Genomic DNA, 18,699 nt, shown 5'->3' with positions numbered 1-18,699 from the left:
TGAGGAAATCAAAGCCATTTCTAATCATATGAAAATGCTCTAAATCACTATTGATCAGAGTAATGCAAATTAAGACAACTCTGAGGTCCCCCTACATACCTTTCAGATTGGCTAGGATGATCAGAATGATAAATGTTAGAGGGATGTGGGAACCTGGTACACTAATACAATTGTGATGGAGTTCTGAATGGATCCAACCATTCTGGAGGGCAATTTTGAACTATGCCCAAGAATACTCTTTGATCCAGCAGTGTCTCTCCTGAGAATGGATCTCAAAGAGATCCTAAAGGATGGAAAAGGACAGAAATGTGTAAAAATGTTTCTACCATCTCTTTTTGTAAAGACAAGGAACTGGAAACTGAGTGGAAGCTCTCCAAGTGGGGAACAGCTGAATGAGTTATGCTATATGTATTTTATGCAATAATATTATTGTATAAGACATCATCAGCAGAATGATTTCAAAAAATTATGGAAACATTTACCTCAACTGATGCATTGTGAAGTGAATAGAACCAAAAGAGCATCATACACAGCAACAAGATTATATGATGATCAACTGCGATAGACTTGGCTTTTTTCAACAATGAGCTGACTCTGGGCAATTCTAATAGATTTGTTATGGAGAGAGCCAATTGCATCCAGAGAGAGGATTATGGGGAGTGAATATGGATAACAATTTAATATTTTTCACTTTTTTGTTTTCTTGCTTGCTTTTTCTTTTTTATTTTTAAAATGATAGCTTTTTATTTTCAAAATATATTATTATAAAAAGGAATAATAGACAATGAAATAATGTGAATACTAAAAAAGGATGCATATAACATACAAATTGTTAAAAAAAATTAAGTGAGTTGCAAGAAGGAAAAAACATCAAAATTATACTAGTGGGCGACCTCAATCTATCCCATAACATTCATTTACCATAACATATTCAGCCATTCCCTAAATTATAGGCATCCACTCAATTTCCACTTCCTTGCCACGACAAAAAGAGATCCTACAAACATTTTTGCTTATGATCAATGGAAAAATACATAAGACGCAGCACTGAATGAATGATGAAACCTAATGACACATTTATATCATTTAAACTTTAAATACAAATTCAAATATTAAATAATATTGAAATACTAAAATAAAAATAAGACAAAGAAGCTTGATTTCCATTTAAAAGCTAACAGAAGATTCAAAAAGTTTTTGCAGTGGAAATTGTGTAGAAAAAATAACCACAGCTAATTACAAGGGGAATCTATCAATGTTTTGGTCCCATTCCTGTCACCATTTTGTCAGTGCTAGGATGAGCCTCAAGGTGACATATCACTGTTAGCCACAAGTTGTCAGTGTGGTACAGGACCTTGTAGATCTTTCACCAACCCTCCAAGCAGCTGTCACCCTGCATTTACTCACTGGGCCATGGGATAACCCAACACCTGCTTCACCCCCGCCCCCGCCCCTACTCCTCAGCCCCTCCCAGGCCCTGATCAGAGCCTCGGCACTACTATCCCCCCTCCCCCTTCCCTGCCTGGAGCCGTGATTGGGTGGGAGACAAAGAACAGATTTGCATGAAGGGCTGAGGAGGGTATAAGAGACTTGGGAGACCTGGCAGGGTCCAGTTCCAGCTGCAGGGTCTCAGGGAGCAGAGCTCTGGGGGCTCCACCATGGCCTGGACTCCTCTCCTGCTGAGCCTCCTCACTCTCTGCCAAGGTGCCAGCCTGAGGGGCCTCAGAGAAAGGGGACACTCGGGGCTCAGAGGGGTGGTCACTTCTCCCCCACATTGAGGAGGAGAGAGAGGGTCCTGGCCCCTGACTCTCAGCTCTCTCTCTCTGTCCCCCCACCCCCAGTGAGGAGGGAGAGCGGGTCCTGGCCCCTGACTCTCAGCTCTCTGTCTCTTCAGGTGCTTGGACCCAGTTTGTGCTGACTCAGCCGGAATCCATATCAGGGTCTCTGGGTCAGTCGGTCTCCATCCCCTGCACGCGAAGCAGTGGCAGCATTGGTAGCTACTACGTGTACTGGTACCAGCAGCACCAGAGCGAGAGCCCCAAGCTCATTATCTATGATGATAATAAACGTCCCTCCGGGATTCCAGAGAGATTCTCAGGCTCCATAGATGACTCCAGCAACTCAGCGACTCTGAGCATCTCTGGGCTGCAGGCTGAGGACGAGGCTGATTATTACTGTCAATCCTATGATAGCAACAACAAGCTCACGGTGGTTCAGATCAATGGGGAAGTAAGACAAAAACCTCCGAGCTCCACTGGTCTGCTATTCAGTCACAACCTGGGCCTTAGTGCTGCTCTCTATTGGCAGGGCCATGGTCTGGATGTGGGGGAGGGAGAGGCAGGAGGAGACCCAAGTGGCACAGAAATATGCACCCAGAGGAAAGCCCTGATTTCTGAATCAGATGATCTGGCTTCAAATCCAGCCTCTCTGATGGTTATCACGTATGGGATGTCTTTTAACTCCTGAGGGCTCAATTTCCTCCTCTATAAAATGAGAGGAGTTACCTCAATGGCTTCTGAGGTCCCTGCCTGATCTCCAGCTGTGCTCCCATTCAATCTCCTTCAAGCAGCAAGAAATTCCCATTATCCCCCTTCTCCCTTTGGCTCATTAAAAGCATTCTTCTTCTTCTTCCCAATGACCTCCACTCCCTTCTCCCTTTCTGGTCTCCCAGGCCACGCTTAGGAGACCACCCACCCTTGCTCTGGCTTTACTTTCTTCTCTCGTAATCTGGACCCTCTGATCTGTTTCCCTTCTCTACATGCTCTCCTCTCAGTAAGTTGGACCCTTTCCCCCATGGATGGTTACACCCCACTTAAACTCAGTCTTGGATGACCCTTCCCATGTCTCTTTAATCCCACTCACATGACACTGCTGAACAGTGCTAGAGGAAGTCACCCAGGTGAGTTGATGGGGTCCATTACCAAAGAACATCATCCAGTCTGAACTGGGCCCAGCTCTTCTTTCATTAATCCTACTTGGCATCCCACAGCAGTGACTCCAACTGTTTCCTTCTCTCCCCAGTCTTCCCACCTCAACTCCTCCCTCCTCCCTCATAGCTGAGAATCTCATCTTTCCCTGAAAAAATACAAAACATTCACTTGGAACTCCTCACTGCACCTCTCTTAACTCCCTTCATATCAAACTTCCTTTCTTACTTTAGTGTCCCTTGAAGAGCTTGGCTGAATCATCTTCATGAGGATCATGAAACTTACTCAGCCAGTCCTCTGTCACTCTTGCAGCTAAACACAACCTGAAGAAATACGTTGAAAAGGGAGCATCTATCATAAAAAACAATCTTTTTAAAATAATTATAACTTTTTATTGACAGAACCCAAGCCAGGGTAATTTTTTACAGCATTATCCCTTGCACTCACTTCTGTTCCGACTTTTCCTCTCCCTCCCTCTATCCCCTCCCCCAGATGGCAAGCAGTTCTATACATGTTAAATATGTCACAGTATATCCTAGATACAATATATATGTACAGGACCGAACAGTTCTCTTCTTGCACAAGAAGAATTGGATTCAGAAGGTAAAAATAACCCAGGAAGAAACACCAAAATGCAAACAGTTACGTTCATTTCCCAGTGTTCTTTCTCTGGGTGTAGCTGCTTCTGTCCATCATTGATCAATTGAAACTGAGGTAGATTTTCTCTTTGTCAAAGAAATCCACTTCCATCAGAATCCATCCTCATACAGTATTGTTGTTGAGGTATATAATGATCTCCTGGTTCTGCTCGTTTCACTCAGCATCAGTTCATGTAAGTCTCGCCAGTCCTCTCTGTATTTATCCTGCTGGTCATTTCTTACAGAACAATATTCCATAACATTCATATACCACAATTTACCCAACCATTCTCCAATGGATGGGCATCCATTCATTTTCCAGTTTTTAGCCACCACAAAAAGGGCTGCCACAAACATTTTGGCACATACAGGTCGCTTTCCCTTCTTTAGTATTTCTTTGGGATATAAGCCCAGTAGTAGCACTGCTGGATCAAAGGGTATGCACAGTTTGATAACTTTTGGGGCATAATTCCTGATTGCTCTCCAGAATGGCTGGATTCGTCATAACAACAATCTAAAAGAAGAAAAGAAATGCTAGGGAATCCTCAAAACGTCAACACCAATATCCCCATCACAGTGGAGACTCTCCAGGGAGTGCTGTGGAAGACTAATGGTTCAATGTTTATTTCTAAGAAGGCTCTGGGCTTTTCTAAATCAACTCTAACAGGAGTTGATGTGTCCTTGAAGTAGCTATCATGATACAGAGTAATATCCAAGTGTGTCCTGTGGGTCCCCTGGGGTTCCTAAGACTCTAACATAGATTTGATGACTTCCCGACTATTTTCTCACTAATAAGACACATTTGATCATGTCAGGCTGGAAGAATAAATGGTCTCAGAGTTAATTAGAAGTTTATCATTGTCTATATATATTTGCCAGAATGCATTTTTGAATTGGCTGAATACAGGCCAGGAGGACACCCTTGAAAGACACTAAAATTTCCCCATATGCCCCCAATTTTTATGTCTTCTTCTCTTTACTCTCTTTGTTTCTACTCTTTGCAAAACCTTCTTTCTCAGTTTACAACATATTGAACCAAGCCCTAATTTAATCTACTTATTCAGTGCTATACAAATTATACTGCCAAAAATTACTTTATAGAGCTACACAAAATAATAACAAATTTTAAGTTGAAGAACAAAAGGTCAAGAATTTCAAGGGAATGAATGAAAAAATGCAATTGAAAGTGGCCTTGCTGTGCCAACTATAAAATTAAATAGTAAAGCATAGTTGCTACTGGATAAGAAATAAAGTAGTGGATCAGTGAAATAGATTCACAAGACTTAATAGTCAATTACTAGTGTAATGTAGTTTTTGATAAGCCCCCAAACTCTAGTTTTGGGATAAAAACTCAGTATCTGTTAAAAATTCTTGAGAAAATTGGTAAATAGTATAGCAGAAAGTAGGCATTTACCAATTTCTAAAATCCTATACTGAAATAAGTTCAAAAAAGATTCATTCTTTAGATATAAATGGTGATATTATAAACAAGCTAGGAGAAAAATGGATAAACTACCTATTAGATCTACAGAAAAGGAAGAAATTCATGGCCAAAAAATAAGTAGAGAATATGATGACATACAAAATGGATAGTTTTGATTATATTAAATTAAAATGTTTCTGAACAAACACAACCAATGTAGCCAGAAATAGCTGGGAAGCCAAAAAGTGGGGAAATATTTTTTATATCAAAAAGTTCTGATAAAGATCTCATTTCTAAAATATATATAGACTTTTCTCAAATTAATAAGAATAAAAGTCATTCTCCAATCAATAAATGGTCAATGGGTATGAACAAATTTCAAATGAAGAAATCAAAGCCATTTCTAGTCATATGAAAATGTTCTAAATCACTATTGATCAGAGAAATGCAAATTAAGACAACTCAGAGTACCTTTCAGATTGGCTAGGATGATCAGAATGATAAATATTAGAAGGATGTGGGAACCTGGGACACTAATCCAATTTTGATGGAGTTCTGAATGGATCCAACCATTCTGGAGGGCAATTTTGAACTATGCCCAAAAGGCTATCATAATGTGAATACTCTTTGATCCAGCAGTGTTTCTCCTGAGTATGGATCTCAAAGAGATCCTAAAGGATGGAAAAAGACAGAAATGTGCAAAAATGTTTCTAGCATCCCTTTTTGTAGAGACAAGGAACTGGAAACTCAGTGGAAGCTTTCCAGGTGGGGAACAGCTGAATGAATTATGCTATATGTATGTTATGCAATTATATTATTATATAAGAAATCATCAGCTGGATGATTTCAAAAGATTATGGAAAGATTCACCTGAACTGATGCATTGTGAAGTGAATAGAACCAAGAGAGCATCATACACAGCAACAACATTATATGATGATCAACTGCGATAGGCTTGGCTCTTTTCAACAATGAGCTGACTCTGAGCAATTCTAATAGATTTGTTATGGAGAGAGCCAATTGCATCCAGAGAGAGGATTATGGGGAGTGAATATGGATAACAATTTAATATTTTTCACTTTTTTGTTTTCTTGCTTGCTTTTTCTTTTTTATTTTTAAATGAGAGCGTTTTATTTTCAAAATATATTATTATAAAAAGGAATAATAGACAATGAAATAATGTGGATACTAAAAAAGCATGCACATAACATACAAATTGTTAAAGAAATTAAGTGAGTTGCAGGAAGGAAAAAACATCAAAATTATACTAGTGGGGGACCTCAATCTATCCCATAACATTCATTTACCATAACATATTCAGCCATTCCCTAAATTATAGGTATCCACTCAATTTCCACTTCCTTGCCACGACAAAAAGAGCTTCTACAAACATTTTTGCTTATGATCAATGGAAAAATACATAAGACACAGCACTGAATGAATGATGAAATCTAATGACACATTTATATCATTTAAACTTTAAATACAAATTCAAATATTAAATAATGTTCAAATACTAAAATAAAAATAAGACAAAGAAGCTTGATTTCCATTTAAAAGCTAACAGAAGATTCAAAAAGTTTTTACAGTGGGAATCGTGTAGAAAAAAATAACCACAGCTAATTACAAGGGGAATCTCTCAATGTTTTGGTCCCATTCCTGTCACCACTTTTGTCAGGACTAGGATAAGCATCAAGGTGACATATCACTGTTAGCCACAAGTTGGCAGTGTGGTACAGGACCTTGTAGATCTTTCACCAACCCTCCAAGCAGCTGTCACCCTGCATTTACTCACTGGGCCATGGGATAACCCAACACCTGCTTCACCACTCCTACTTCTCAGAGCTTCTGCACTATTAGCCATCCCCTCCCCCTTCCCTGACTAGGAGCCATGACTGGGTGGGAGACAAAGAACAGATTTGCATGAAGGGCTGAGGAGGGATAAGAGACATGAGAGACTTGGCAGAGTCCAGTTCCACCTGCAGGGTCCCAGGGAGCAGAGCTCTGGGGGCTCCACCATGGCCTGGACTCCTCTGCTGCTCAGCCTCCTCACTCTCTGCCAAGGTGCCAGCCTGAGGGGTCTCAGAGAAAGGGGATACTCAAGGTCCAGAGGGGTGGTCTCCTCTCCCCCTTCCAGTGAGGATGGAGAGCGGGTCCTGGCTCCTGACTCACAGCTCTCTCTCTGTCCCCCCTCCCCCAGTGAGGAGGGAGAGCAGGTCCTGGCCTCTGACTGACAGCTCTCTCTCTCTGTCTCTCCAGGTGCTTGGACCCAGTCTGTGCTGACTCAGCCGGCATCCAGATCAGGGTCTCTGGGTCAGTCGGTCTCCATCCCCTGCACTCGAAGCAGTGGCAGCATTAGTGACGACTACGTGCACTGGTACCAGCAGCACCAGAGCGAGAGCCCCAAGCTCATTATCTATGATAATAGTGAGCGTCCCTCCGGGATTCCAGAGAGATTCTCAGGCTCCATAGATGATTCAAGCAACTCAGCAACTCTGAGCATCTCTGGGCTGCAGCCTGAGGACGAGGCTGATTATTACTGTCAATCCTATGATGACAACTACGATCCCACAGTGGTTCAGATCAATGGGGAAGTGAGACAAAAACCTCCGAGCTCCACTGGTCTGCTATTCAGTCACAACCTGGTCCTTAGTGCTACTCTCTATGGGCAGGGCCATGATCTAGATGTGGGGGAGGGAGAGGCAGGAGGAGACCCATGCCTGGCTTCCTGCACCAAGGCATACAAGAGGCAGCTCCTCCATAGAAATACATACAGGGGAAAGTAGTGATTTTTGAATCAGATTATCTGGCTTCAAATCCTGCTTCTCTGATGGTTATCACCTATAGGATATCTTTTAACCTCCTGAGACCTCAGTTTCCTCCTCTATAAAATGGAGAGGAATTACCTCAATGACTTCTGAGGTCCCTGCCTGATCTCCAGCTGTGCTCCCATTCAATCTCCTTCAAGCAGCAAGAAATTCCCATTATCTCACTTCTCCCTTTGGCTCATTCCTCTTAAAAGCACTTTTCTTCTTCTTCTCCCAATGATCTCCACTCCCTTCTCCCATCCTGTCTCCCGGGCCACCCCTGGGAGACCACCCACCCTTGTTCTGGCTTTACTTTCTTCTCTCGTAATCTGGACCCTCTAATCTGTTTCCCTTCTCTACATGCTCTCTTCTCAGTAAGTTGGACCCTTTCCCCCATGGATTGTTACACCCCACCTAAACTCAGTCTTGGATGACCCTTCCCATGTCTCTTTAATCCCACTCGCATGACACTGCTGAACAGTGCTAGAGGAAGTCACCCAGGTGAGTTGATGGGGTCCATTACCAAATGACATCATCCAGTTTGAACTGGGTCCAACTCTTCTTTCATTAATTCTACTTGGCATTCCTCAGCAGAGACTCCAAGTGTTTCCTTCTCTCCCTAATCTTCCCACCTCACCTCCTTCCTTCTCCCTCATAGCTGAGAATCTCATCTTCCCCTGAAAAACTACAAAACATTCACTCGGAACTTCTCACTGAGCCTCTCTAACTCCCTTCATATCATCCCTCTTTCCTTACTTTAGTATCCCTTGAAGATACTGGCTGAACTCTCTACATGAGGATCATGAGCTTATTCGGCCAGTCCTCTGTCACACTTGCAGCTAATGCAACCTGAAGAAATACATTGAAAAAGGGGCATCTATCATAACAATAATTTAAAAGATGAAAATAAATGCCAGGGAATACTCAAAACTTCAATAGCAGTATCACAATCATAGTGGAGACTCTCCAGGAATCCTATGGAAGACCAGTGGTTCAATGCTTATTTCTCAGAAAGCCTGGGATTTTCTAAGTCAACTCTAATAGGAGTTAATGTGTCCCTTAAATGGTTTTCATGACCTAGAGTAATGTCCAAGTATGTTCCATGAATCACTGGCAGTCCCTGAGACTCTGAGATAGATTTGATGAGTTCCCAACTATTTTCTCACTAAGAAGATGACAATCCAGAGTTATAAATGGTCTCAGGTTAATTAGAAGTTTATCGTTTTCTATATACATTTGCCAGACTGCATTCTTGTATAGGTTGAATAGAACCTTGTAGATAGCCCCCAGGACCCTCCAATTTTTATGTCTTCTTCTCTTTACTCTCTTTTCTTCTACTCTTTACCACACATTCTTTCTCAATTTACACCATATTGAACCAAATCCTTTTGCTTTTGCATAAGAAATGGCCATTTAGACAATGTCCAAAGATCCCCTGTAGAAATAGTGCAGATACACAGGACTATCCAACATGGTATATCCTCATCAGAGAAAGTGTGGGCTGTGTGAGGAAGGCAGAATTGAATACTCTCAAAAGAAACATGAGATATACAAAATTATAGACTTCACCCTAAATGTTCTTCTGGACTATTTGTGTCCAACCTGTGGCTGAGCATTCAGAGCTTCTATTGGTCTCATGTTGGTTGGACACATTGTAACTCAATTCTAAAATAGCGAAGTCATTTATATTTTCTTCGAGAATGAAGGACTACAAACCAGGATGAGCTAGTCAGGAAGGTCCCTTCCACTTGTTTCCCTTTATAATAATTACTACCTCTTGCTAAAGGTATCATGTAATATAAAATATTTGGGAGACTACCTGTCAAGGTAAATCCAGGAAATATATGAATACAATCACAAAACACTTTTCACACAAAGTTGGATTGGAGGAATATCAAGTATTCATGGGTAGTCTGAATTAATATTTAAAAAATGACAATTCTATCTAAATTAACCTACTTATTCAATGTTATACAAATTACACTGCCAAGAAATTATTTATACAGAGAGACAAAATACCAAATTTCATCCGGAAGAACAAATGGTGAAGAATTTCAAGGGAATTAATGAAAAAATACAAATGAAAATGGCCTTGCTGCACAAGATGTAAAACTATATTATAAAGCACAGGTCATAAAAATCATTTGCTACTAGCTAAGAAATGAAGAAATAGGTTGGGTTCACAAGACTCAGTAGTCAATGACTATAGTTACCCTACTGTATGATAAACCCTCAAACTACAGTTTTGGGATAAGAATTCACTATCTGATAAAAATTCTTGGAACAGTTGAAAAATAGTTTTGCAGAAACTAGGCATTGAACAACTCCTAATACCCTATACCAAGATTAGTCCAAAAAGGATTAAGAAACAAATGGTGGTACTATAAAAAGGTAGGAGAACAAGGGGTGGACTACCTCCCAGATCTATGGAGAAGAAATTTATAGCCAAAGAAAAAGGAAAGAATATTATGATAGGCCAAATGGATAATTTTGATTATTTTAAATTAAAATGTTTTTGAACAAATAAAACCAATGCAGCCAAGATTAGAAGGGAAGGCAAAAACTGGGGGAAATTCTTTACATCAAAGGCTTCTGATAAAGGCCTCATTTTAAAAAAATATAGAGAGAATTGACTCAAATGCATAAGAATGCAAGTCAAGGGGCAGCTAGATGGCAGGGCAAATAGAGCACTGGCCCTGAAGTCAGGAGGACCTGAGTTCAAATCCAGCCTCAGACACTTATTATCTCCTAGTTATGTGAGTAAAGGCAAGGGACTCACTGCACCTTTCTATCATATCAAGTTTTCCCTAAAATTTTATTCAGTTTCATTTAATTTGTTTTCATTAATTTGGGAGATTGAGGCTTCTCAGTGGTATAATTTTAATGTCTTTTTTTTCTTCCTGTAACTCCCTTAACTTTTTTTTTAAGAATTTGGATGTTATATGCATTTTTTTTAGTATCCATATTATTTTATTGTCTATAATACCTTTTTATAATGTATTTTGAAAATAAAAAGTCACTATTTAAAAATAAAATAAAAAACAAGTGAGTGACCAACAACAACAAAGGTCAAAATACTATGTTGTGATTCCCATTCACTCCCCACAATCCTCTCTCTGAATACAAATGGCTCTCTCCATCACAAGTCTATTAAAATTGCCCTGAATCACCTCATTATTGAAAAGAGCCACGTCGATCATAGTTGATCATCACATAATCTTTTTGTTATGTATGATGTTCTCTTGGTTCTACTCACTTCACTTAGCATCAGTTCATGTAAATCTTTCCAGGATTTTTTAAATCATTCTGCTGGCCTTTTCTTATATCATAATAATATTATATAACTTACATATGCCATAATTTATTCATCTGTTCCCCACTAATGAACTTCCACATCCAACATTTCAATTCCCTGGCAATATAAAAAGGGCTGTTACAAATGGTTTTGCAGATATTGGTCCTTTCCCCTTCTTTATGATCTTTTTGGGATACATATCCAGTAGAGATATTCCTGGGTTAAAGGGTATGTACAGTGTAATAGCCCTTTGGATATAGTTCCAAATTGCTCTCCAGAATGATTGGATCCATTCACAACTCAACCAAAATATGTGAGAATGGCTTATATTCTTACAAATTTGAGTTAATTCTCTACATATTTGAGAAATGAGGATTTTCTCAGAGCCTCGGATGTAAGAATCCCCCTCCCCATTTTTCTGCTTCCATTCTAATCTTGGTTGCATTGGTTATGTTTGTACAAAAACATTTTAATTGAATGTAATCAAAATTATCCATGTGCATTTCATAATGTTCTCTACTTTGGCTATAAATTTCTTCCTTCTCCACAGATCTGTGAGGTAGACTCTGGCATACAGTTTTCAGAGGAAAGGGTATATCTGTAAGTTCTTACATGACTAAGATGGAGAATGAAGATATCAATGAATTGGCCAAGTGAATAAAGAAAGCTAGACAAAAGATAAATTAAAAATTCCCAATTAAATATCAAATTAGAATTTCTGAAAATGAAAGGAGAGATGAATAATGTTGACAGTAAGAAAATTGTTGAACTAAGAAAAGTAAGAGCTGCTTTTATTTTTTCAAAATTAAAAGAAATAATTTTGGTTAAATTGAATGTAAAAAATAAAGAACAAAACCAAACTGTCAGCATCAAAAATGAAAAGTGTGAATTCACCACCAATGAAGAGAAATTAAAACCCTAATAAATGCCTATTTTATCCAATTACATATAAATAAATCTGATAATTTAAGTGAAATGAATTAATATTTACAAAAAATATAAATTGCCCAGGTTAATAGAACTAGAAATAAAATACTTATATAATCCCATTACAGAAAAAGAAATTGAACAAGCCGTCAGTGAAGTCTCCAAGAAAAAAAATAAGTCTAGTGTCCAGAACCCTCAGGAAGATAGAAACTTTGGTAATTAGGTTGTTCCTCTCCTCCTAAGATTTATCAAGGGTGCACTTAAGCTTGACATCATGAGAAAACCTAAGGCACAATTACTGGGGCATTGTGAACTTTACATAAGTTTCGAGTCTCTAGAAACTAGCAACATGTTTTAGAGAGTAACATAGAAAACAGGATCCAGTGTTGCTCACAGAACAGAACAGCCTTTCATAATAACAGATGATTTTTATATAAGCAACATTGTTTCTCTTAATAAATTTCTCTCTTGAATTATCAGCAACCCCATCTCCTTACTTCCAACCACCACTAACTCATTTGTGTAATGCTGGTCACAGCACTCCAGCGCCACATGGATTTACCAGTGAATTCCACCACAGTGTTTAAAAAATGCATTCAAATACTCTAGAAATTATTTGGGAAAATAGGCAAAGAATAACTCCTACAAAAATTCCTTTTACTATATAAATATTATAGTGATACTTAAACCAGGAAGAGCCCAAATCCACAATAAAAAATTTAGACCAATTTTGTTTAGCAAATATTGACATGAAAAATAAATAAAATATTAACAAAGAGATTAGAATTGTTTATTGACAGAACAAAACATTATGACCTGGTGGAATTTATTTATTATTTTTTCACTCATTATTTTTATTTTTCCCAATTACATGTAAGACTAATTTTTATATTAAAAAAAAGTTGAGTTCTAGATTCCTTCCTTTTCTTCCCAACACTCCCTATCACCAATGAAAAGTCCTAGGGAAAGTTATGCAAATCATTTCCATAAAAGACATGTTGCAAAAGAAACCATAGCTCTATCCATCCCCTACTCCCAAAATATCCTCAAGAATGATAACATTTTAACAAAAGAAGGAAAAGTATGTTTCAATCTGTAATCAGGCATAATCAGTTCCTTCTCTGACTATGGATTGCATTTTTTGTCATAAAATCTTTAGAGTAATCTTGGATCATTGTAATGCTGAAAATAGCAACTGATCATCCCACGATATTTTTTTTACTGAGTGCATTTCACTTTTCTTGAGTTTATGCAGCATTTTCTAGGTTTTTCTGAGAGGATCCTACTCACCATCCCCCACAGAACAATAACATTCCATCATAACCACATACTACAATTTATTCAGCCATTCCCCAATTGATGGATTTCCCCTCAACTTTCAGTTGTTTGGAGAAAAGATCTACTATCAATATTTTTGTACATGTAGGTCTTGTTCTTTTTTAAAAGTCTGTTTTGAAATTCATGCCTACTACTGTTATTGTTAGGTCAAACACTATGCATGATTATAGCTCTTTGAATATAAATCATATCTTTTGATCATTTATCAGTTGAGAAATAGCTCTTCTGTAAAAAATAAATTTGACTCCGTTCCAAGCATTTGAGAAATGAGACCTTCATCAGGGAAATTTGTTTCAAAATTCTTTTTCCAATTACATTGCTTATTGTATATACCCCATTTATCCTATTCTCTTTCTTCTTTCATTCTAACCCCCTTCAAAAATATTTTGCTACTAACTTCCCCATCCCTCCATATCCCCACTTTTCTGTCTCCTCCTGCCTCCTCATATTACCTTACCTTCTTATTTTCCTCTATAATGAGATAGATTTCTATGTCCATATTGAATATATATATGGGGGGGGGGTGCATGTGTGTGTGTGTGTACACACACACACACACACACATATATACACATATATTTTTCTTCCTTTTTTGACCATGGCTTTCAATACCAATAACATTCAATATTCAATGATCTTTAATACCAATTATTGTTAAATTATCTTTACTGGAACTATTTCCTAGATCTGCTATGTTTTTCCAATGAGATATTTCACAGTTTTCTATTTTTTTCATTCTTTTGGCTTTGTTTTATTGTTTTTTTTTTTAATTTCCCAGGATGTTATTACCTTCTCTTTATTCAATTCTCATTTTTAAGGAACTATTTTCCTCAATGAGTTTGTCTACCTCCTTTCCCATTTGACCATTTTGGTTTTTAAGGCATTCTTCTCCTTATTAGATTCCTGTATTTCCTTTTGCACCACTCTCAATTCTTTTGCCAGTTTTTCATCTTTTCCTCTTGATTTTCAAAATCTTCTTTGAAATCTTCCATGGCCTGAGTGGAATTCTTATTTTTCTTGGAGACTTTGGATGTAGGAGCTTTGATTTTGTTATCTTCTTCTGAGTGTGTGTTTTGATCTTCCTTGCCATCATATTAACTTACTATGGTCAGAATATTTTTTGGTTGGTTACCTATTTTCCCAGCCTATTACTTGGCTTTTAACTCTTTATTAAAGTAGGAATTTGTTCCCACAATCGATGGTTTCCAAGTTTCAGGTGTACTGTGCAGCTATTTTCAAAGATCCTTCATGGGACCTGACCACAAACCCTATTTTCTGCTCTGGAACTGAGGCAGGTTCTCCCTCCATTAGTGTACTAAAGCAAACATCCTTCCTCAGAGCTAGTCAAGAGACCTCCTCCTGACCAGCTCTTCCACTCCCTTACTATCTATGAGCTGAGACCTCCAGAAGCTCTGTTGTTGCTTCTCCTAATACTGCTGTTTTCACTGCCAGGGGTTTCTCAAAGTCTTCTCACTTTCCAATCATCTTTGTTGTCTCTGGGCTGAGAGGTCTGGAAACTGCCAGTGCTGCCACTGATTCAGCATCCCCAAGATCCATTCCTGCGGTGTTAGCACCTGGGCTGAAGCCTGACTGTGATTGTGTGCTGCACTCCCTGCAACAGAGCTTTCCTACTGACCTTCTAAGTTGTCTTTAAGCTGGGAAATTGTTCCACTAAATCTTTGTGTTGTAATATTCTAAAATATCATCATTATTTGAAAGAATGTGGTGGGACTTTGGGGAGAGATCTGGTGAGCCCCTGCCTTTACTCTGCCATTTTGGCTCCACCTTGAACCTTGTGAACTTTATTCCAGGAATGCAGGAATGGGTCAATATTAGGAAAATTCTTAGCATATTTGACTATATAAATAACCAAAGTAACAGAAAACGGATTATTTTAATAGGTGCAGACAAAGCTTTTGAAAAAATGCAGCACCCATTCCTGTTATAAACATTCGAGAGCCTAGAAATCAATTGATTTTTCCTTTAAGTGATAATCGCTATCTTACCAAAACCATGTAATGAATATAAGCTAGAAGCATTCCCAATAAGATTAGAAGTGAGACAATATTGTCCATCATCACTACTATCATTCAATATTGTTCTAGAAATCTTAGCTTTAGTAAGAAGAAAATAAAAAGAAACATGAGGAACTAGAACAGGAACTTGAAAGGCAATCACTCCTTGCAGGTGATATGATGTTATCTTTAGAGAATCCCAGAGAATCAAACAAAATGTACTTGAAACAATTAACAACTTCAGGAAAATTGCATAATATAGTAAAAACCTACATAAGTTATCAGTATTTATTTTATCAAAGACTCTAGCAGTCTGAGAAAGAACACCATATCTTTTTAACCTACATATAGATCATATAAAATATTTCGAAGACTATCTGTGGAGACAAACTTAAGAAATATATGAACACAATTACAAAACATATTTTAAAAAATTAAACATGATCTACACAACTGTGTAAATGTCAATTCTTGCAGGGTAGATGGATTTAATATAAAAATAAGAAAATACATCTAAAGTAATTTACTTATTCAATGACCTGGCTATCAAACTGCCAATAATTATTTTATAGAGGAAGAAAAATTTTTTTTAGAAATTTATTTGGAAGAACAAAAGGTCAAGAAGATCTACGAAAGTAATGGGAAAAAAAGATAAAGATTTTGGACCCAGTTATACCAGATCTAAAATTGTAATAGAGAGCAGCAGTCATGAAAACTTGTCGGCATTTCCTAAGAAATTGAATGGTGAATCAGTGGAATAGGTAAAGTACACAAGACAGAGTATTAAATGGATATTGTAATCTAATGACTTATTTATATCATTTAAACTTAATATATAAATTCAAATATTAAAATAACCTCCCAAGTAAGCTAGGTTCCCTTTAAAAGCTAACACGAGGTTTTTACAATTTTTTACAATGGAAATCTTGTAGAAAAAATAACCACAGATAATTACAAAGAGAATCTGTCAACATTTTGGGACCATTAATATCGCACCATCTTTGTCAGTACTAGGACGAGCCTCAGGGTGACATGTCACTGTTAGCCACAAGGTGGCAGTGTGGCACCAGGTTCAGCACCTTGTAGATCTTTCACTCAGCCGCTGGCCAGACCCTGCATTTACTCACTGGGCCATGGGATGACCCAACATCCGCTCCCCCCGCCCCTACTCCTCAGCCCCTCCCAGGCCCTGAGTCAGAGCCTCTGCACTACTATCCCCCCTCCCCCTTCCCTGCCTAGGAGCCATGACTGGGGGGGAGACAAGGAGCAGATTTGCATGAAGGGCTGAGGAGGGATAAGAGACTTGGGAGACCTGGCAGGGTCCAGTTCCAGCTGCAGGGTCTCAGGGAGCAGAGCTCTGGGGGCTCCACCATGGCCTGGTCTCCTCTCCTGCTGAGCCTCCTCACTCTCTGCCAAGGTGCCAACCTGAGGGGTCTCAGAGAAAGGGGACGCTCGGGACCCAGAGGAGTGGTCGCTTCTCCCCTCCCTCCCCCCAGTGAGGAGGAGAGAGCGGGTCCTGGCGCCTGACTCACAGCTCTCTCTCTGTCTCTCCAGGTGCTTGGACCCAGTCTGTGGTGACTCAGCCGGCATCCAGATCAGGGTCCTTGGGTCAGTCGGTCTCCATCTCCTGCACTCGAAGCAGTGGCAGCTTTAGTGACAAGTACGTGAACTGGTACCAGCAGCACCATGGCGGGAGCCCCAAGCTCGTTATCTATGAGAATAGTGAACGTCCCTCGGGGATCCCGGAGAGATTCTCAGGCTCCATAGATGACTCCAGCAACTCAGCGACTCTGAGCATCTCTGGGCTGCAGCCTGAGGATGAGGCTGCCTATTACTGTCAATCCTATGATGACAACTACGATCCCACAGTGGTTCAGATCAATGGGGAAGTGAGACAAAAACCCTGAGCTCCACTGGTCTGTTCTTCAATCACCACCTGGGTTTGAGTGCTGCTCTCTATGGGCAGGGCCATGATCTGGATGTGGGGGAGGGAGAGGCAGGCGGAGACCCAAGTCTGGCTTCCTGGACCAAGGTATATAAGAGGGAGCTCCTCTGTGGAAATATAGAGAGTGTTGCAGAGTGAAGAAAGCACTGATTTCTGAATTAGATACTTTGGCTTCAAATCCAGCCTCTCTGATGGTTATCACCTATGGGATGTCTTTTAGCCTCCTTAGAGCTCAGTTTCCTCCTCTATAGAATGAAAGGAGTGATCTTTATGGCTTCTGAGATGGTTTCCATTAAATCTCCTTCAAGCAGCAAGAATCTTCCATTATTCCACTTCTTCCTTTGGCTCATTCCCCCTAAATGCATGCTTCTTTCCAATGACCTCCACTTCCTTCTCCACCCCTGCTCTGATTTTACTTTCTTCTCTCATAATCTGAATGTTCTGTTTCCCTTTTTCTATGTTCTCCTCTCAATAAGTTTGACCTTTTCCCCTGTGGATGATTCCACTCCAGCTAACCTCAGTCATGGATGACCTTCCCCATGTCTCTTTAGTCCCCCTCACATGTCACTGCTGAACAATGCTGGAGGAAGTCACCCAGCTGAGTGATGGGCTCCACTCCCAACTGATGTCATCCAATCTGATCTAGGCCCATCTCTTCTTTCATTAAACTCTTTTCATCATCCCACAGTAGTTACTCCAAATTTTACCTCTTTCCTTCTCCTTCATAGCGAGAACGTCTTCCCTGAGAAAATAGAAAATGTTCACTCTGAACTCCTGAGAGCTTCTATAACACCCTTTCTCCCATGTCTCATTCCCTACTTTTGTGTTCCCTGAAGAGCTTGGCTTAGCCATCTCCTTGAAGATCAAGAGCTTACTCAGCCAGTCCTCTGTCACACTGGCAGCTAACCCCAACCTGAAGAAATACATTGAAAAAATGGCATTATAACAATAGTCTGAGGCAAGAAAAGAACCAATGTGAGGGGATCCTCCAAACTTGGGTATCCAGTATCCCATTCATAGTGGAAACTCTCTAAGGAATCCTCTGGAAAACCAGTGATCCAATGCTTATTCCTAAGGAGGCCCTGGGGTTTTGAAAGCAACTCTGACAGAAGCTCATGAGTCCCTCAAGTGGCTCTCATAATCTAGAGCAATGTCCAGTCTATGAAACCCTGGGAGTCCCTGAGACCCTGATATAGATTTGCTGACTTTACAACTATTTTTACACTAATAAGATGTCTTTGATCATGTCAATTAGGAGGCAGAAATTAGCTCAAGCTACTCAGAAATTATTGTTTTCCACATTCATTTGCCAGAAAGCGTTCTTATACAGGCTAGCAAGTATTCCCACAGAAACATTACAAAATTCCCCAGTCCCTTCAGTTTT

General features: G+C 39.5%; 2 gene segments (V, D, J or C); both read left to right on the top strand.

The window, feature by feature from the left end:
• Positions 1-1,607: 1,607 nt before the first annotated feature.
• On the top strand, positions 1,608-2,466 carry LOC127549095 (immunoglobulin lambda variable 6-57-like). The segment is given in 2 exon segments: positions 1,608-1,704; positions 1,895-2,466. Coding segments are annotated over 2 exon segments (618 nt in total).
• Positions 2,467-6,975: 4,509 nt separating this feature from the next.
• Positions 6,976-17,277, top strand: LOC127549086 (immunoglobulin lambda variable 6-57-like). The segment is given in 2 exon segments: positions 6,976-7,052; positions 16,925-17,277. Coding segments are annotated over 2 exon segments (399 nt in total).
• Positions 17,278-18,699: the final 1,422 nt, after the last annotated feature.

This window comes from Antechinus flavipes, chromosome 1 (genome assembly GCF_016432865.1).
Source record: "Antechinus flavipes isolate AdamAnt ecotype Samford, QLD, Australia chromosome 1, AdamAnt_v2, whole genome shotgun sequence".
Taxonomy (NCBI): Eukaryota; Metazoa; Chordata; class Mammalia; order Dasyuromorphia; family Dasyuridae; genus Antechinus; species Antechinus flavipes.
The sequence above is the reverse complement of the archived record's forward strand: the minus strand, read 5'-3'. Positions and strand labels throughout refer to the sequence as shown.